The sequence below is a fragment of the Pholcus phalangioides genome, unplaced genomic scaffold (assembly GCF_987345545.1).
Source record: "Pholcus phalangioides strain wild (caught in Gottingen) unplaced genomic scaffold, Ppha-v1.0 ptg000004l_1, whole genome shotgun sequence".
Classification (NCBI taxonomy): domain Eukaryota; kingdom Metazoa; phylum Arthropoda; class Arachnida; order Araneae; family Pholcidae; genus Pholcus; species Pholcus phalangioides.
The window spans coordinates 33195818-33217783 of record NW_028301597.1 but is presented as its reverse complement, the minus strand read 5'-3'; the positions used below and the strand labels follow the sequence as shown (position 1 = coordinate 33217783).

Here is a 21966-nt window from a genome sequence, read left to right as displayed (position 1 = left end):
TCATCAAATATCAGTCGATAGGTGCATGCCTTACACTGTCTGAACTGAACACAACCCGATAAGCGTTTTGCGTTTTATAAGACAAACATTATTTTTCTATATTCAGGCTGACTATATTTCCTCACTGAGAATAAAGAAATAATATAAGGAAAACTGCCAATTGTCAAATAAAAAGAAAAGAAAAGCTATAAAAAGCACCAAACCCAAGAAAAGTTGGCCAGTTATTTCAAAAACTATTGAAAAACAACCAATTTCAGTAAATGGAGTTTTATTGAAAATCGCTCTTTTTGAAAATTTGTAGAGGCGGGAAAATGAAGAAGCTACTGCAAATCGAAGCGAATCAATATACATTTCAGGAAAAAAAAACCATTGGACATGATATATATGTGAAGTAAATAAAGTGATACCTTCGTTAACGAAGATGATTCGTTCTGGAATCACGTCCATTAGCCAAAATCTTCGTTAGCCGAAACGTGATTTCTCACGGGTTTCTATGAAAAATCGTTCAATCCATTGCAGAAATAGCCCAAAATTTCATTCAAGATAAATATTTCAAAACACCAAGGAGCACTAACAAAGATGAATATAGACTGAAGGTAAAAAACGCACAGCTTCGAAATTGGATAAATGAAAATCTACAAGAATATGAGAGATACTGAAGATCTTTTCATTTTACATTGACGTACACAACCAACACCAACTTTAGCATACTATAGTTGGTGTTGACACAACCCAAGTCGAGTTCGTAGGTGTCCTCATCCATTTGTGTTTTTATTAACTAATTTCTGTGTCTGATGCATAGATAGAAAGAAAAAAACCTATTTTATTCCTAATATACATAAATGACCTGTGTAACTTTAATTTGTAAGGAAAAATCACTGCTTTTGCTGATGATTTAGCTCTTTGTTACTCTGAAAGCTCTTCAATCAACTTGAGGAATAACATGCAAAATTATCTTAACTCAATAAATATCTGGTTTAGAAATAATAATTAAAAATTAAATACAGATAAAACTAAATATATGTTATTCGGTTCTGGTACTTTCGATGATTTTGGTGTCCTAAAATATCATAGTGTGACAGATGGCTGTATCTCGGATTGTATGTGCACAGTTGTAAATAGAGTAGACACCTTTAAGTAATTAGGGATTTTTTTAGATTCAAAACTATCCTGGAAAACACATATTAATTATTTGAGTGTAGAATTTCCATTCCTGTTGCCACTTATTTCTTGGTGTTATATGTGTGTTTTTTTTTCTTTTTTTCTCTCGTTATTATTTATGCCGACAGATATGTATCGGATATTGTTTTGTGGGCTCACAAGCTTGCTTAGCCCCTAAATGTTTTGTAACTGTGTTTAAAAATCTTAAATAAAGGAAATTTGAATTTGAAAAGCTCCTGGAAAATGCCCAGGCTATTCAGTTTGATGATAAGAGTCTTGCTCTAAAAAACAAAGCTCCCCCCCCCCCCCCCTCCCCAATATTTTCTACGCATTTTCTATTTGAGGTCTTTCATAATTACATGAAACGGTTCAAAAACTCTCACAAAGATAATTGAAAAAAAAAATTCCGAGGAGGACACGAGTTATAATCGTGCTCGAGGAGTGGCATTAATTCTGATGATTCGCGTAAAACGTTATCTCACGACACGATTGTCATAGGCTAATAAAAATTATTTTTATTGAAATCATAAGTATAATCATTGTATGGGTGAGCGCCCAGACACCTTTGCCGCGAACTGTTGTGATCCTAGAAGCATACTTTCAATTAGAAAAGTATCCAAATAACGTGTACACTTTTCAGACACGCCATTCATATTGCAAAAGGTTATACAGTTATCAAAATATATATAAAAAAAACTTTTTTATACGGACACCTTGTCCTAAAAACCGAACTAAAAAGTTAGTGCCCTGTCTCACCTTAGGCAAAACAAAGTTTCCATGTTTCTAAGTGGGATATTATTCGCCGAGATATTTGAATTCGAAAGTCGCTGAAAATGAGGGAAATAACCGCTTTAAACTATTGGAGAAACTCATAATGCCGTTGTTTCCCTTCTTTTTTCAGCGATTTTTCGAATTCGTATCCTTCAGCGAATATTGAATTTAAAAACACATAGATTTTTGGTTTGTCAAGAGAGTCTCAGGGCAACAACTTTCTAATTTCGTTTTTCAAGACAGGGTGATCAAACAAAGTTTATTATTTTATTTAAAAAACTGTTCAACCAATTGCAATATGGATGACGTATATGAAAAATCTGTACACGTTATTTTTATATTTTTTCTAATTGGAAATATGCCACTAGGATCAAAGATCCGCAATTAATTTGAGGAAAAGCGACTTAAGAGTTCACCCTATATAATGTCACCCTGTATAATTCACAGCGACCTCATACATCTGTTTAGATTGGAGGAAGAAGAGGAGGAACCACAGAGTAGTCGAGGATAGATATGATCCACGCGGGCTTACCGAAAAGTTGGATGCAAGCAGCAATTGCTGATGACTGTCTTTGGACAGAATCAAACCACGCGGCGCAGCGATTAGATGAACTCAGCTGCATACACACACACAGATTGACAGTTTTCATAATCTTTCATAGTAACTGATTCAATGAAAACCCACGAAGAGAAGCAGGTCAAATTTTATCAAGAACTATTTCAGATTATGGCGATTTTTGTGATTTATAATTGTGATTTATTTACCTCAATCACCATTTTTCGATCATAAATTTTATGCTTGTTTACTGGCGATGTGCATAATGGCGCCTGCCCATGTACATGACCACCGATAGACAGCACCTTCACTTCCAACCCATCTTACTAATGGCAGTAAATTGTAATATAGCGATATGGCCAGAGTCGGTGTTAGGTGAAGTAGTGCCCATGTACATTTGTCTATTTCAAGCTGAATAAATGGTTAGGTCTCCCAGAGGAACTCGAGCCTCCATGGACAGTGCGATTATATCTCTCACCGAGTGTGACAGAGCCTGGGTGTCTCTCGGTTCCTATCACTATCGCCCTGAATAATGACTGTTCAGTTAGGTACCCTAAACGAAGCGAAATAGTATTAATACTTTACTATGTACACGGAATTTGACCTCTGGCACATCGAACAGATCACAGTAATAAAACTACCTAAAATAAGATATATTTTTCTACTGAAGTCAGTCTCAGGTGGATATAATTTCACTCGTATCACTTTTATAGTATATAATTAATTTTTTCCAAATAACTTTTCGCCCTTAAGAAAAGAAATAAGAGAAATATACTATTAATATATTGTACAATTATCGAGTTTTCATATTATCACAGAAGGGACTTTCTGGAAATCCGATTACGAATATTTGCATGAAAATTGATTTTCCTCGAGATGAGAACAAAGAAACTATTATAACAGATATTCCAGATGATGATATCGAAGGTGAAGAGAGGAATTAATGCAATGAAATTTCCCAGATGCTTCCCATCAATTTCTCTTTGTTTTATTCCATTACCCACGTATTGCACATTTTACTTTTCAAGTCAATTATCAAGATTTTCTATTCCTTCCGGAAAAACAGTAGGGAGAAATTGTCGATTTTTATACAGAAAAATAAATTTGAGTGGTTTTTATCAGGATCCGGAAAGTTCGTCTCCCCCCGGAAATTTCACCCCCGATATTTCGCCTGCCCTGACTGTATGACTGACCATGAAAGGGACTGACTGTGTGAGTGATCAAGTGATTGGGCCAGTGAACGTATGAGTGAATGAGTAACCAAGCGAGTGAACCAAGTTAGTGAACGTATGAGTGAATGAGTAACCAAGCGAGTGAACCAAGTTAGTGAACGTATGAGTGAATGAGTAACCAAGCGAGTGAACCAAGTTAGTGAACGTATGAGTGAATGAGTAACCAAGCGAGTGAACCAAGTTAGTGAACGTATGAGTGAATGAGTAACCAAGCGAGTGAACCAAGTTAGTGAACGTATGAGTGAATGAGTAACCAAGCGAGTGAACCAAGTTAGTGAACGTATGAGTGAATGAGTAACCAAGCGAGTGAACCAAGTTAGTGAACGTATGAGTGAATGAGTAACCAAGCGAGTGAACCAAGTTAGTGAACGTATGAGTGAATGAGTAACCAAGCGAGTGAACTAAGTTAGTGAACGTATGAGTGAATGAGTAACCAAGCGAGTGAACTAAGTTAGTGACTATATGGTTGAGTGAATGACGAAATGGATGATCAAGTGAGTGACCTTATGACTGAGTAACTTTATGAATGACAATGAGTGACCTTATGACTGAGTGACTTTATGAATGACAATGAGTGACCTTTTGAATGCCTGTATGCGTGAATATGAATCAGTATAGAAGTGATGAAGTGCCTGAGTGACAAAATGAGTGACCATTTTCGTTATCAAGTTAAAGAATGGGTGACTACATTCATGTTTTTCATATTATCACGTGTTCACTCATACGGGCACTCATCCCTTCAATTGGTCACTCACACGGTCAGGGCAGGCAAAATGTCCGGGAGGCGAAATGTCCGGGAGGCGAAATGTATCTGGGACGAAACCTTCCAAGGGCGAAGTGTCGGAGGCGATATTTCTGTAAACCGTTTTATCAAGGCTTTAAGCTTTGGGTAACGTTTAGGAGATACTCTCTTGAATACGGAGAGGGGCGAAAAAATGTGTACGTTCGACGAGTTTCAGGAAAATATAATAATCGATTTCTTCCTTCTTGCATTAGAATAAATTTATTATCGATCACACCCCGAGGACTATGGAATTTATGTTCCGTAATAATACCTACGGCTTATGTAGCTTAAAAATGTGGTTTTTAGCTCTATGAATAAGTCAAATGCGCTGTCCAATCAATAACTTTTTTTTTCGTGACGATATAAGTTGTTGATTCTGGTTTTCAATAAAAAAACTTTCCTCTCTCTATATGCTCTTCTTTTGAATATAAATAAATTTCTGAAAATATCTCTATTTTTTAGGCAGGACCGGTAAAAGTTTAAAAATGTGAGCATTTAACACTGGAAAGAGCGTTAATTTTGAGAGTAAAGCTACTGACATGGGATTACACCCAAACCGTTTTTCTCGGGTTTCTGAAATTTCACAACTTTTCTTATCTTGTTAACGCTCTTGAATTCCTAAAATATAAAGAGGTTCTAGGTTTAGTGACAAAAATTTTTACTTAGAACGACGTGGTAGCGGTCATTTTGACAGTTATAGAGAGATATTCAACTAATATGATTACAAACATGAAATTGACAGTCATCTCTTTTTTGCTGACATTAATTTTTACGGGGAACAGAAGTTCTTTACGTTGTTTCGTGTAAAGGTACACTTTTGAAGAAGGTCGTTGTCGTGCGTTATTCAATTCGCGTTTTTATAGATCTTTGCACTTTTACTTCATTGCATTCGCTGATACAACAAATAGAATCTTCATATTCACGACACGATTTTACCCTTGAATAGGACTCCAGTTCGGTTGCCAAGACCATTTTTACCATTTTTTGGTTCTTCATACTATAGAGGGGTCCCGAGGGACCCACCAAAATCTCTGCTTTGTTGTAGGGAGTCATTATTTTAATACATATCATGCTTTCGACTGAGCGAAACAATAATTCTCCAGTTGCTAAGCGGAGAAAATCTAGGTCTTGAGTTCTAGGTTCACACACGCACACATATTTAAGATCGCGGACAAAAAAATATCTTTAAGAGAAATTATGAAATATTATTTCTCTACTAATGAATCTGATTTTTTCGACAAAATGAATTCATTCAGGGCACAGTGCGATCAACATCGGAAAGCTGTCTTAAATTATGTTTCTATACATAACATTTCAGATAAGTGACCGTATTTAAAAATGTTTGAATCAGTATTTTGATCTAATTTTTCGACACGGGGAAGCACAAGTCTATTCAACGAAAACTAGTGATGATTTCTGAAATTGCCGATTTATATATAAAAAAGATCAAAGTTGAGAAATTCCAAGGTATGACAGCGTATCGTCCTCCTTATGCTAAAGACATGAATATGCGAATTTTCATTTTTCGGTTTATCAGCTGGTTGGATCACTTATTTTGCTAAGTTTTGCCAGAAACGCGCAAATGTGTATTGAAACACATTTTGCAAATTTCCATAGAGTAACATGGATAGAGTAAACATTCAAAAGAAGTTTTCCAAGTTCTATAAATTTGCACATTCATGTTTCTGGCAATGGGTGACAATATTAAATAGATTCAAGCGGGCGCGGCTTTTACTTCTTAATCTATATCTGTATTTGCTTACATTCATTGAGTGGGTAGACGTGTGGAATGAATAGAATATTTTTATAGCATGAGATATTACAGTTACTAACACTACGTTTGCTATGAATGAATAGCGTTTGAAAATATTCGATTAATTTTTTTGATTAACCAGTTAAAAGTTTTAATCGATTCCCGGCTCTAATCTAAATACAGTAGATTGGATATGCAACCAAACCAAACTACGGAAATTTTTATAAAAGGGTATAAAAAAAATATTAGTCAAAGCTGGGCTCAAACAAACTTTACTACAACAAAAACAAAACATAATATATTAACAGATTCATTTAATTAATCTTGAAATCAAACGAAATCTTTTCCTTGAACCCGATCTGCGATAACCTGCGTATAATACTTGGATACTGCTTTGGTTCCCTCGGACACCGCGTGCTTCGCAAGATCACCGGGCAGTATGAGCCTAACCGCTGTCTGGATCTCACGGGTGCTGATGGTTCTGCGACTGGTGTAGTTCGCCAGTCTGCTAGCTTCGGCAGCCAGGCGCTCGAATATGTCATTTACAAAGCTGTTCATTATGGACATCGCCTTGCTGGATATACCGGTATCAGCGTGCACTTGCTTCAGTACTTTATAGATGTATGATCTAGGAAAAATAAGTTAAAAACTAATCATGAGTTTTGATATTCTGAAAGTTTTTTCTTGGGTGAATTTTCTCAAATGAAGAAAAAGAAATTCAGGTATAAAAAAAAAAGGATTGCTGCCAAAAGACGTATCGCCATTTTTGAGCAATTGAATTGTCTTACTATATGCAAAAGGTCTTTTAATTGGTGTAAGAGCAATGAGTATCGAGCTCTAGTTTATTTGAATTTGAGATGGATACCTTTTCTATCTAGATCCGGGGTCTTCAACTTTTCTCAAGTCACGAGAACTGCCTATGTCCATAATCTCCTTAACCATTTAAGTGGTTTTTAAGATTTTCCTGATCTGCATTACAACTGCCACGTGTTAAAAGTCGCTTTCAATGGACAATGTCAGACGTTTTATGTCGTTGGATTCAATATTGGCTGTTGCCGCATATTGTCGTTTCCAGTGGAAAGCCCTATTCCAGGGGTGTTCAAAAAACTCCGTTAACGGGAGGTTCCACCGTAGTTCTAGAATTCAAAAATCCACTCTGCAGTCCACGGGAGAAATTCTTCTACACTATTTACGTTACAGGATGCGGAAACCGATTAGGAATAAGGTAATTTTCCTTTTTTAACCATTTATTTGCAGAAAACGTATAATTTTTGGTATAATTTATCAATATAGGTTTTTATGTATTTGTATTACGTATTCTACTCAGATTCACAAATTCAAAGTTTATAATCACTCATTATACAGGGTTTTCACAATTGAACGACACGATTTTAAAAATTTATATTTTCGAAACTATTATACATAATATAATCTGTGATATGAAAAAAAAAGAACATTCGAAGTTTTTTTTCAACATCGTTCAATATATGGTAACACTTCCGCAGAATGTAGAGAAGTGTAGAAGTGTTTAAATGCACGCTGCACAGAAGTAGTGGAAACAACTGTTGCATATTTTAATTCACGAACAATTTTTCCCTTTATTGCCATCATTAGAGACCGGAAGTTTAGGCACTAAAAATTATAATGTCTTTTTTCTTGCCTATTTTTACAAATGCTTTAGGTAGGCACTAAAAAAATACATTTATAATTGATGTAAAAAAAATAAGTGAAAATAGAGGTATTAAGGATCCGAAAAAAAAAATGAATAAAATAGCTAAATAATTTATTCCGTCTGTTTCCATATTAGTTTATAGTAACTGTATTATTAGTAGGGCTGGTCCAATTATCGGGTCGGTTCATCGATCAATTGTTAAACGCAGTTAAAAAATTTTAGTTGAAAATTAATCGACTCAATCAATCCGATTAAAGTTCGATTAAAATTTGAGTAAAAAGTTTGTAATTTGACTTTATTTATTTTACGAAACCGATTTCAATACCCTACGTTATTCTACCAATATTATATAACATTTTTGATGAGTGGTGATATTTAGAAATATTTGAATCAAAATTTTGATCAAATTTGTCGGCATTGGGAAATACAAGTCCATCCAATGAAAAATTGTGATCATTTCGTGATCGTTTGAAATTTCAGTTTCAAATTGAGTTTGAGGGGAGTTTTAAAAGGCAAGATCAAACTTTGTCTGTATTATGAACAGTAGTTCGTGAAAAATTGAATTTTCTGGATGTTATGCCGGAACTGATATTTGGAAAGAAAAGTGATTTGTTTCCTCTGGGAGTCGAACCCGGATCCCCTTGCATACCGGGCAAGTGCACTATCCAATACATCAGACACACTTTTTAATTCCTTATAACACGAATTAGTAGCGTGAAGCGCTGAATGGAGTCAGAGTAGCCTCCCTTAACTACGGCAATTTTCGTTCCAGTTGGCGTTTTTGTATGAAAATATGGTATTTTTTCGGCCTGAAATATACTGAAAAATTGAAATAGTTGTTCGTATTCTACGAATTGTCCAACCCTCTCCTAACAAGCACCGAGAAGACTTTGAAGGAGAACAAGTAACAGTATGATGAAAAGTAGTTGCGAAATCACTGACTGACCTAAAATAATTGATTAAAAAAAAAAAAAAACCACGAGATCCAAATGAAGAAATTCCATGTTCAGCATACGAGTATTAAATTGCATCAAGTGGCAGCCTTAATTTCTTAGTCTATTCCAGTGTTTCCCAAAGTGGGCAATATCGCCCCTTGGTAGGCGATAGAAGCAACGAGTATCCTATGGGTTCACTTGTGTAGGGGGGCGGAAAGAGAAAAAAAAATTCTAAAGAAAGGGGCGATGGAACAACTTGGATTTGATGGAATTTTGGAAACTATGGTCTATTCCTATACTAGTTTACATCTAACGAATAGGTGCGTGAAATGAATAAATTACATTTTTAGAGCATTAATAAATATTTTATAGTTACGAAAAATATTAAAATTTTCTGATTGACTAGTTACAAATTTCCCAGCTCTAATTATTAACCTAACGCACTTGATACTATCGTGCTAAAAAGAACTTATTGTGATCTTCGAGGCGATTTCAGTCAACTAGATACGTAAAATAACGTTAGCTAAAGCTAAAGAACAATTACAATTGTGTTTTAATTGGAATCTGTTCATACAATATCGATGTGAATTTGATGGTATGCGGATTTCCATATGAAAACTATGCACAACAGAGATGAAAAGTCTGTCTCTTTTGTGCCTGGTAATACCAACTTTTGTCAGATGCCTATTTCTCAGGCATTTACTCCTATTTGCATTTAAATGGGCCTGGGGAAAGCTTTCTGATAAGAATTGATACTAATAATGGAAATTTTGTTAACAGCAATTCCTTTGAGGTTCGCGAAACCTAAAATATCCGAGTTTCAAAGAATATAGTTTCTAAGATTCAAGGACAAACATAAAACAATATCGAAATGGGGAAAACTTTTATAACTTTTCCTAAGTCCAAGAATTTGTAAATGAGAATTCGTTATATCGGAAAATATATTAAATATGAGAGCTCGTTATATCAAGGTCCTATTTCAGAATTCATCAATTAGAGGAGTTATTTCGGGGATGTTCGGAAACATTCGTTAAATCAGAGCTCATTATATGCGGTTCAGATCCTGGGTCAGTAGTACGGTCGTCTAAATAATAAAACTTATCACAGCAATGGGAACGATTTATCATATTTACCCGTACGAAATGGTCATTATCCGCAATAACCGGCAAATGTGATGAATTTAATACTTACCAACTACGCTTTGATACCATGCATAATCACCGGTTAAAAAAGTAATAAATTTAGGGGAATTTCTCAAACTTACCGAAATAGTTGTTGATTACTAATAATAACCGGATCTATCACATTTACAACATAACCACGTGCTTTATATAGTTTATGAAACTCGGGATGTGTGTTACTTTCAGCAGATCTTGTTAAAATTTTCAGGACCATGAAATCGAATTAACCGGGAAATTGTTAAAAATTCGTTTCTCACCACTGCTGTTGTATGCTTCGAAAATTCTAAGTCTTTGTAGCACAAGGATGCTCAACGTTTCGGTGAGTGCGGGCCACTCAATTAAGTGACATAGAATTGCACCGTAGGCTACTTAAGTGATCCTTAAATATGCCGCGGGCCGCTCGGGCAATCTGTAAATGGCCGCGGGCCAATTGAGTGATATGTAAATGTACTTTTGGATAGCTCAAGTATTACGTGAATGAGCTGCGGGACATTTAAGTAATCCGCTAATATGCTGTGGGGTCACTTGAGTTGCCTGTAAATGTGCCGCCGGTCGCTCAAGTGATCTGTGAATGAATGAGCCACGGGACACTTGAGTGATCAGGAACTGCTTTGGGACACTCAAGTTATCTGTAAATATGACACAGGTTATTCAAGCGATCTTAGAATGGTAGCGCGGGACACTCAAGTGACCTGAAGCTGTGGCGCAGGCCATTCAATTGATTTTGGAATGTGTCGCGGGGGGCTTTTCCAGTGATCTGTAAATGTGACGCTGGTCTCTCAAGAAATATGTGAATGAACCGCGGGACAATTAAGTGATCTGGAACTGTGCCACAGGTCATTAGAATGATCTGTAAACATGACGTGGGTCACTTAAGTGATCTAAGAGTATGTCGTGGATGAGAAATGACACCGCTGGTTATTTAAGTGATCTGGAGTGTCCTTTGGTTCATTCTTACAAAATTAGGTTTGAGGTCGCGGGCCGCATCAGGTGACTCCAAGGGGCATGGATTGAGCACGTGTGATGTAGGATAAATATATTCTCACAGTTGAAGAATCGACATTCATAGAGCAGGGAAAAACAATATGTTTTGGGTACAACATAATTTTAATACAATTTCAGAGAGAAAGAGATTTCGAAAAAAATACACATCATGCGTATTATACACTCACGCATAGCTTTCTCTTTTCCTGGGCCGTCTACGTTTCTTTGATGGACGAGATGTCGCCAATACTCGAGGTTTCCTCGCACTAATTGGTTCTTGTTTTATCGCTGGGGACTTTTTTGGAGGCATTGCAGCATTTGAACCAGCACCAAACAATCTCCACACCGATCAGATCGATAAACACGACATCATCCCAATCTTCACGGTCTTGAATGCTCTCGAACGATGTCGATTCAGTATCGATGGAAATGAAATTGATTCGAGATTACACACACACACGCGCGTAGTATACATTGATTGGATGACGGAATGCGTTTCAATAATGTGTGTATGTGTAAAGGCATGCCGGAAAAAAATTAAATAATAATGCTCACAACACACAAAAATAAGTCAATCTTTTTCTACACACACAATACACACAGATAAAGCGTTTCGAAATCTCATACGTAATAAAGGCCATTAGATATTAGAAACATTCTTGATTAATAACGGGGTTTTTCATGATATAACGTCTGGGACGAATTTTCGACATTACATGCGCACAATTAATCTCCCAAAAATACCACTTTTGATTCATGAGCACATTGAAATATATATAAGGTGCCCCATGAATTCTTCAATAGTTAAAAAAATTCATGAAATAATCATATATACAAAAATTGGTATATTTGAATCATGGGTGGGGACTGACTCCATTAATTCAGGGCTTTCTGTCGTGACCGGCCAATTGTTTTTAGAAATTGGGTGAAAATATTGAAAAACGAATTAATGAAAGAAAAAATTTCGGAAGAAATTGATAAAAACTCATAATGAAAGAAATAATATTCCAGAATTTTTTTAAACAACTAATTTCAGAATTTGTGAAAAAAAATAACTTAATTTCTTTAATTGTTATTTTCAATATTTCGCAATCAATGAAATAGTAACTGCATAATTATTGAAAGAAATGATTTAAAGATATATTGAGAAATTAAAATAATTTCAGAATTACCGAAATAACTAATTAAAGAATCATTTAAAGTGATTTCAGGTTAAAATTAATCAGAATTAATTAATCTAATCAGTAATAACAATCATAAACCTTTCCAGCATTAGTAAAAAAAATGATTTCAGAAACAATAAAAATTGATAATATAAGACATAATTTCAAAATAAACAAGTCTTCAATTATTTTTGTCCCTGTTTAACTCGGGGCCATATTCACCCCTAGGTAGTTTCAGTTTGGCCCGCCGTTTCCGATAGGGTGAGGATTCCCTGCATTAATCGATAAATCGGCAGGTTAATCGATCAATTGTTAATCGCAGTTAAAAATTTTGAGTTAAGCGATCCAATCACAATTCGATTATACTTTTTATTAAAAGATCATACTTCAGCTAGATTTATTTGATGAAACCGAGTAGATGGTTTGAATTATATCCGTATGCACAAAACTTCGAATACGTGGCCATATTTGAAAATATTTGAGTCGGGATATCTTAACCAAATTTGCCGCCATGCGGAAATACATATCGATTCAACTATAAATACTGTTAAAAACTTTAATCGATTCCAAGCCCTAATTTGAATGCAGTCGGTTCCAGAAAAAGTTCTGGATTATTCTCACGTAGAGGGATTTTTGTTTTGTTGCAAAAATTTTTGCCGATAAAGTGCCAGGGAACCCCGGACCTTTCTTCAATCTCTTCCGTATTGAAAACGTTCGTAAAGCTTCAGCCAGTGATTCATGTGGCTGAAGTAAAAAATTCTACAATAGTGCTTTAGTCACCAATGCCGACAACACAATGAAATCCTTATTTTGTCTATGAAAATATATTTTTTTTAAATCTCAAACACCTGTGTGCGCGCTATATATATATATATATAAACATCTATACTTCAGAATCATACTATCGTATGCCCATTTGAGTGATTTTACAGAATGCAGACAAAACAATATTTTCAATCTCATGATTTTGCTAATTTATCGAAAAGTATCATATGCTGTATACAATTTTACAATACCAAATTTTAATTTAAAATTATTTTAGCTGAAATACAATACTATTGCCTTAAATCAGTGGTGCGTGAACCGTGGGTCGCGTCAATGTACCGGAGGGGGGGGGGGGCAGCGAGAGATTCTCCAAAATAAAAACTTTATTTAAAAAAAAAATAAAAAAATTCATTTTTATTTAAAAATGTCAAAACTAAAAAATGTTTTCATTCAGCTGAGCTAATTACCATGCATTACACAATGTAATTTTACAATAATCAATATATCAGCTCCATCATTGCCAGAATCACTGTCATTACAAACAAAATAAATAAAACAACGTGGTAAATGACGTTTGAACGTCTACTCTGCCCATGTACTATGTAAGTTATTTTCCTATGTTTTGTAACGTGCTTCAATAGGGATCACATTTTGTTCTTTTCAGGCACAACTTAGAAAGCAAAACAAGGTGTCTAAAAAGCTGACAAAAAAAAAGGAAAAGGGGAAAATTTACACATTCGTGTTTCTGCCATGCGACGGATGATATAATGTTTGTACTTTTACAGCGTGAACTTTAGAGAATCACTCGATTTCAAAATTGTATATTTCTTAAAAATAAAAAACGCAGAATAGAATAAGTAATATATGAATATGCCGAGGGCGGGGAATGTGTACGTTTTATGAACAATTTTTGTTCATGGTCGATTTCAAGTGTAGAATTATTTTGAAATCAGATCCTTTCTTAATCACCTTGTATATGAAAATCAATGACCCCATACACCTCGCTACAATTAATTAATGACATCATTCAAGTATTACGTCAGCATCGATCGGGTGTTTCCGATTTGCTGACTTTTTTGATGACAAGGGGGAGGGGAGTTTGGATGATGCTTATACGTCATCAACCACCTTTTATGAAAATATGAAATATTCCTAATGCCATCTTACTCGGTGCGCCAAAAACGAGAAAATCCTTCGCTTTGTTGTGGGCATCTGAACTGACATTCTCCCTAATGTGATAAATCCCTTACAGAGCCACTTCATCGATCTCTAAATGTTTCACGGATCCTTTGAGTGCCGTGGAAATGTGTCCGGGCCACTTAAGGGCTCTGGAAATGTGCAGTTATGCCACGGATCACTTAAGTAATAATCTAGGAATGTTCCGCGGGTAACTTGAGTGATGTAGAACCGCATTGAGGGGCCACTTAAGTGCTCTAAAATAGTGCCACGTCACTCAAGGAAACTATAAATCTGTCACGGATGGTTTAAGTATTCTGGAACTGTGTCGCGGGTTACTTAAATGCTCTGGAATTATGCCACGGGTCATTTAAGCGATCTGTAAAAAAAATGTGTCACTTAGTTCATTTTTACAAAATTGGGTTTCTGGGACAAGCCGCAACAGATAACTTTCAGGGCCACATTTGCTCCGTGGGCCAAGGGTTCACCATATATGACTTAAAGGGTAAGGGGCAATGCATTTCTTAGAGATACGAGTTCTTATAATTTCAAATGCTATTTGAAGGGCATGTTAATTTAATCGATCTGTCAAAATTTGCGAAAGAAAATACCTTTAATTATTTAAAAATTTTTTTTTTTTACATTAAAAAGAAATATATTTTTTCGTCTTGGGGAGGCGCACGAGCTTCCTACCACGTAAGTTTCTGATCCCACCAATATGCGTTAGGAGGCCGTGCTGACGAGGAGGGGGGGGGGGTCAAAAATGGCTAAAAAGTTGGACTTAATACTTGAACGGCCCCTATGTACATAAAATAGCAAATTGAATATTTTTCGAAATCAATAGCGCCTAATTAAAATAAAAAGCTTTCCGCCAATATATTTCCAGAGCATTCATTCACAAAAAACCGGGACATATGGTCAACATATGTATGGGGTCGCGCTTCAAAAAGTTTGTGCACCATTGCCCTGAACTACAGGACGAGGACTACAAGAATATCTTAAAATTGACAAAAATAATCATTATCTATTTCCGTTGCGAACCATACTGTCTTTAGAATAGCTAGCAAACTATAATACCAAAGCCGATAATGTTCCTACCATGCGATTCAAGCCGCAAACAACATTCACTTATTCGTCAAAACTTGCTGCCGTTAATGACAGCTTACCGTTTTTTGTGAGCGCCATTCATATTAAAATTCATAAGTAAGCTGTTTTAATTGTATACCCTGCATTTCACAGGACTCCGATTTGCATATTTCTAGCTTTGCTTTCGTACAGCGTTTTATATAGATAGAAAATTAAGCTTTCTGTATATAAAAAACCCTTACGCGAGAATAACTTTTCCGCACATCGTATATATTCAACTTTTAAGAATTTTTACACTGTTTACGAAACGCACTGCATAATTGCTTCCACTAATAGAAATCATTAATATTGCAATATCAGTTGCAATAGAAAAATTGCATCTATTTCCTCAAAAGAATTATCAGACCTTCAAAATGAAATATTTCATTAAAAATATAAAATAATTCACATCTGCACAGAATTTTATTTCAATAACATGCGGAAACATAATTAGACATAGTCCTCGTTACCTCCAACATCGAGAAATTCATTTTGCAAACCTGTGGATACACGGAGTCTCTCGGAACTGATGGATCACATCAAAAAAGAATGTCACAAGAAATGTATGGGCATCAATCGGTTTAGTTCAAAATTTTAATTTCTTATTCCTGATAAATACATGCACTGTGATACAGCATAAATTTTGGAAAGTGTTCACAGTGCAAAATCTTAGCAATATATACTTACAATTATCAAAACTTAATATGGAATAATCGCAAGTATTTGAATGAAAAATTGTGCAGTTTACCATAAAAAAGCTATAATAGTTGTGTATATTCACCTTTAAATTTTCCTTCAAGTATCGTCACATTTGTGTACGCTCTCAAAACATTGAGAATCAAATCTTTATATTTTCCCCAGTTATACAAATATTAGGCTTATTTATTTTAGAATCGTTTGTAGAATATAACTTGGTAAAAATAACGAGCTCATGATTAGAAACTTTCACGATTCCAATTAAAGATCCCGTATATTTAATGCTAAGAGCGAAAACTAAGCGTTAGTTATCGGATTCTTTATAATTAATTCACTTTTCAGAATACACCAAGTTCTACAGGGAAAACATGTGTGAGGATATAAACACTTGCGCCCAATTCACCATGAACTTTTTCCCGGATTTTTGGGATTAAAGTTTAAATTCCTCCAACGGCGATATGTATTTCTAGTGGGAAAACAAAACATTTTTAGTGTTAAAAATTTAATTTGGAGTTTAGAATAGATGTGTGGGTAGGTCTGTATAATACTTGAATTGTTAAAAACCTAGTTTAAAATTACGCTAAAGGCGACGAAACATTTCATGAGGTTTAATTTTCAATATAGAAATTTCACACACCAGACATCTTAAAAATTGGACTAATGGATAAATTCTAGCTAAGCCAATGCAAGTAACTTTCCTCACCTAAGTGAATGGACGAGAACGTCAATGAATTACTGTAAAAGAAATTTTAAACTTGAAAAAATGGTGCAACTTTCATTCGAGTGTGAAAATATATACTCACACGAGAGAAACCAATAGATCTATTGGTTTTTATATTATAAAATTGTACAAAAAATAATTTATCAAACTTTTATAGTGTAATCGCGGCCATAGGTTCAAGGGTACATTAAAATTCCAACATTGAATACAACTCCCAATATCTTGGTTGAGTCAAATAGACGATACAAGTTTGTTTTGGAAATTCAGCCATTTCTGACGAGTCCCTGAACGATTGTAATGAATCTTATAAAGCAGCTTATGAACGCCATCTGTAAGCATGTAATTCACGAATCGAACTTAAATTCGATACTTTTATTTGTGGGGGTTTAACTAAAATGGTGTTTCACGAAGAGTAAATATTGCGAGATATTTCAAAAAGCAGAAGATTTTCAGATTGCAATCCCGTTTTCACCTTATCAGACGTATCACGAGACGTTATACGCATACACTATACATTTTTAGTATATGCAAACTACGAAATCAAATTAAATCTATATAAAAATTTGTCCGTTATCTTCAATTATAAACCGCATATATATTTAACTACTTTACAAAAAGACCTAAAATTCGACCACCATTCCTTTTCCTCAGTTTAAGATAGGATTTCACTCACAAGTTTCTGCAGCTGAAGAGAAAAAGGTAAAAATTCCCGTCTCGCATTTTACCCCTTGCAATGCGCTAAGAAATGCTAACGAACTTGAGTTTGCGATGCAAGCACATTTCAATGAAAAATTAGGATCTGGTAGCAGAGGAACGTTTTCAACAGTAAATTCGGATGGTGATCAATACCATTTAGAAATATCCGGAAACCAGATTAAACAGCACATTTCATTCTCCGATTAAAGTTAGCTTCTCGTATTTAGATCACTTAAAATTCTTGATAAAATCACCCAAATATTTGTCGCGAAACTATTCTTAAAATGCTCCAATTTCGAAAACGTATTTTAGACCATAGGTATGAAAGCCAAATCAATTACGTAAATAGTTTATTTCTAATACAGTAAATAACAATCAGAAACTTGTCATTTTTTTATAAAAAAGAATAAATATGTTTAGTTAGTCAGATCTTGTGATCGATTGAGTGTACTTGGATACTGCTTTGGTGCCCTCGGACACAGCGTGCTTCGCTATTTCACCAGGTAATGTTAGCCTTACTGCTGTCTGAATCTCGCGACTGCTTATGGTACGACGACTGCTGTAGTTCGCTAGTCTGCTTGCTTCGGCAGCCAGACGCTCGAATATGTCATTCACAAAGCTATTCATTATAGACATCGCTTTGCTGGATATACCGGTATCAGGATGTACTTGCCTGAGTACTTTATAGATGTATGATCTGAAAATGAAAAACCAAAAGATCAATTACTAGTTTGTTTAAATATGAAATAAATTAGATTTGATTATGGAATATAACCAAGTGCTCATGTCTAAAGGTTATAGAGTACCTTTAAAATGTAGCGGATTAAATTTGCGAAATGCCGAATATGCAATTAAGTATAACGCTTCAGGGTTGCAGATAAGACTCGTTTCCGTAAACATTCATGTTTCGAAGTTACGTTGACAGATTCCTGCTACAAGAATCAAAAATCGTGCAAATTATGTTTATAATTGACATTTTGAAACTTTCAACGTGTTCCAACATCTCAGTAGTAATTTTTCGGCTAAGACTGCGGAAAATTTACTAATTGGCATCTCATTTGAAAATTTCTGGTTACAAAATGGAATAATGAGAAGCATCGTTAATCAACTAAAGCTTCTAGACAGCTTAAGGCTCAAATTTTCGGTAAAAGCTGTGTAAAAATAAAAATAAGTTAATGGCTTTCGATCTTTTTCATGATATCAATGCATCACCGTATGAGCTTATGCAGCCAAGATGAAGTTATACATCATTTATAAAAACTTCAATGCGCTAATTTGATGGAACGTCACGAAAATCTATTTTACCAAATTCATACGAGTTGAAACAGTTCGTTCATAGCAACTGAAGTCCAACCCTTTCCCCGCATGCTAGAAAAATCACAACTCCCCAAAATGTCTTGCATAAATTAGGCTAATTTACCACACCAACTCTGGTCATATCGCTCGCCATACGGAAATTTAACCAGTAGAGATGGGTTAGAGATGAAGGCTCATCAATCGGTCGCCACAGGCTTAGAAGGGGAAGAACTTTCTTCTGTTCTTTTGGCTGGATTCAAACCCCATTGACCTTAATGGAAACTTTCATAGTGGAAGAGCATTTTGCCACTGCGTCACTCTGGCGCTTATGTATTAGGCTCGCTTTCTGCCGATTTGTAATAATTTTGTATAAAGCATGTTTGGGCCCGATGAGCCAGCGCATCCTAGGGGAGTGCCTCCGCACGCTGCTCGTGGCGTCAGCAAGTAGTCCGTCTCTTCAGAATATTCGGGGGAAAAAAATTTCTCTGCTCGTGCCAGTATCATCGTTGAGGAAAAAAAATGATCGGGCTCAAAATTGACGATTTCTATGCCCCACACCTAATCACCATGCGGTATTTGCGCCAATCTAGAAGATTCTACGCCAAAGAAACTAAATAGGATTCTGTGGTTCAAAATGTGGTAAACTTACTAGGTGGTCTGATGTTACAGATGAACTTGACAACCTGTACGGAGGCCCATCTCTGGGAGGTGCTGGATGAACTAATTTGGTCCGTGTAATTGAGCGAGTAGTTTTTCCCCTTGTTACAGCCACGAGGCTGAGGAGTTACCTTCGCTCCGACATAGTATATACAGAAATTCAGAGCTAACTATATACTTCATCAGGTGTAAAGCTAGACAAATGTTTCATTGAGAAATCAGCATTACAAGATATCGAGGTCTGTCATTAACCAAATTAAAAAGTTTTAGGCCGGTATTACACTATAGAAGTTTTGTAAAAGTCCTTTTATAAAACTTTAAAGATGCAGCCAACAAGGTCACCGGTTGCATTTTCTAGAATGTAACCAATAACTTTATTGGTTTGATTTTGCAAGTTTTATAAAAGGAATTTTATCAAACTTTTACAGTGTAATACCGGCCTTAAAGAGATCTCGATACCTTAACTACATAAGTTTTATTAGATAGTTTTTTAAAAATTTTATTGGCTGTAGGAGAATAGACATTTGTATGACAAATCAGTTTTGGGAAAATATAGATGATCACCCTTAAGTATACAAAACCATCTAAAAAGTTGAAATTCATGATAGCGATGGCCTAGTTAAAAATCTAATTGCATTCCTTAGTTGTGCATGCTCCGACAACCGCGGGTGAAACGCCTCAACATACTGCAAAACAGCAACTTTCAAATCTGCTTGCGCGGTTCCTACTATAACAATTAAAAATTGGTATCCGTATTAAGCTCCTTACAAAACAAATTTTTAATACGTAAATCAAACAATTTTGAGCTGTTTTTAACTGCGCCGTCGACATCAGATTGGTTAACTTGTAAGGCAAAGTTGAAAATGATATAGAGTCTTCAAATAGGAAAATTCCCGAACTTAATAGAAATCATTAATAAAACTTCAAACTTAACAGGACGAAATCAAAACGTCTAGAACATTTTATAATACAAAAAGGTATAAAACCATGCGGTAAAGCTTGCACGGCTCTGTTCAGGGCAAGTGGTTAAGGCTGGTATGACATTGCGAAAGACAAAATACCCATTAGCCTATTGGTTACGTTCACTTAACATACGCGTATTGGTTGTATTTTCAAATTTTATACAAAAGGAATTTTCCTGAAACTTTCTAGTGTAATCCCGGTCAAATACAAAATTTCGTAAACCACTTGCTTGCATGAATGGCAGACAAAAAATGAATAATACGTAATCAAAAGTTAATGAATTTCCGTAAATGCGTTTAATAGCACTAAACAGATTTATGTTACAAAATTTATTACACCTACTGCTAATTAAGGTAAGACGATAACTAAAATTGAACTTACGCATAGCTTTCTTTCTTTCGAGGGCGCCTGACTCTTTTGTCTGAACGTGCAACTGAAACTGCAGGCGACTGAACTTTCTTAGCAGCGGAACCGCGAGGCATTTTGTCTCCAAAGAGTAATAACGGTTAAAGAGCCACAGTCCTTTTATTCACTCCAAGGGCAGGCGAATGACCAAAACCGCTCGATCGATCGCATTTATAATGGGTCTTTGACGATTGTGATGACAAAAGTGATTCAAAATCGATTATCAGATCGGTTTGAACGATTTACGGTTGTAAAGAGTACAATACACAATACAATACAATAACAATTATACAGGGCTCTCCGCTACTGTAAAGAGTACACATATTACGAAGCAAATTTACTCTTCAATCTCGTATTTTTATTATTCACCAGGATGGAAACGTGGTCAAAACATCGCTAGATTTCTTTTCTCATTTATTTGAATTATTTTTCATCTATTTATATTATTTTTAATCGATCTTTATTACTTAAGAAATTTTCATTTTGCGAAGTTTTCGTCGGCGGTGTTTTAGTCAAGGCAATGAGTTGAAGAAGAGCTATGTTTTTGTCGAAGCGATGTGTTGACAAATTATGGTTTAGTTGAGACAATGTGTTAGGCAAAGCGATGTCTTGACAAGCAATGTTTACTGAAGGTGATCTATTGACGAGCGATTTTAAAATGACGTTGACGAGCGACGTTTCACTAAGGCGATATGCTGACAAAACATGTTTTAGACAAGGCGGTGTGTTGACAAGCGATGTTTTGTCAAGGCGAGGTGTTAATAAGCAATGTTTAGTCAATTCGATATGTTGGTATGTGATAGTTTAGTCAAGGTGATGTGTTGAAGAGCGATGCTTTTTATTTAAGTGGTTATGTTGACAAGCGATATTAAAACGATATGTTGACAACCGGTGTTTTAGACAATAAAGCGATGTGTTGACATGCATTGCTTTAGATAATAAAGCGATGTGTTGACATGCATTGCTTTAGATAATAAAGCGACGTGTTAACAACCGATGCTTTAGTCGAAACGATGCATTGACAAGTGATATGGTAATTAAGACGATGTGTAGATAAGCGATGATTTGATTAAGGCGATGTGTTGACAAGCGATGATTAAATTAAGATGTGTAGATAAGCGATGTTCTACATAGTTAAGGTGATGTTTTAGTCAAGGCGATGTGTTGTGACAAGTGATGTGTTAGTTAATGGCGATGTTTTGTGACAAGAGATGTGTTAGTTAATGGCGATGTGTTGTGACAAGTGATGTGTTAGTTTATGTGCGATGTGTTGT

At 35.4% G+C, this 21966-nt stretch overlaps 2 protein-coding genes across 3 annotated transcripts; both read right to left on the bottom strand.

Annotated features, from left to right (window-relative positions):
• Positions 1-6513: 6513 nt before the first annotated feature.
• LOC149087110 (late histone H2B.L4-like) lies at positions 6514-11471 on the bottom strand. 2 transcript variants are annotated; one of them, XM_089231838.1, is made up of 2 exons: positions 11218-11471; positions 6514-6885 (listed from the first exon to the last, which is right to left on the bottom strand). In XM_089231838.1, exons 1-2 carry the CDS (start codon positions 11337-11339, stop codon positions 6588-6590), a joined length of 420 nt encoding a protein of 139 aa, XP_089087964.1. In that variant the 5' UTR covers positions 11340-11471; the 3' UTR covers positions 6514-6587. The 2 variants fall into 2 exon arrangements, with proteins under 2 accessions (XP_089087964.1, XP_089087963.1); XM_089231837.1 differs by lacking the exon at positions 11218-11471 and adding an exon at positions 10129-10383 and having other exon boundaries at positions 6520-6885.
• Positions 11472-17704: 6233 nt separating this feature from the next.
• LOC149087109 (late histone H2B.L4-like) lies at positions 17705-20835 on the bottom strand. The gene is made up of 2 exons (XM_089231352.1): positions 20669-20835; positions 17705-18068 (listed from the first exon to the last, which is right to left on the bottom strand). Exons 1-2 carry the CDS (start codon positions 20767-20769, stop codon positions 17792-17794), a joined length of 378 nt encoding a protein of 125 aa, XP_089087478.1. The 5' UTR covers positions 20770-20835; the 3' UTR covers positions 17705-17791.
• Between the last annotated feature and the right edge of the window lie 1131 nt (positions 20836-21966).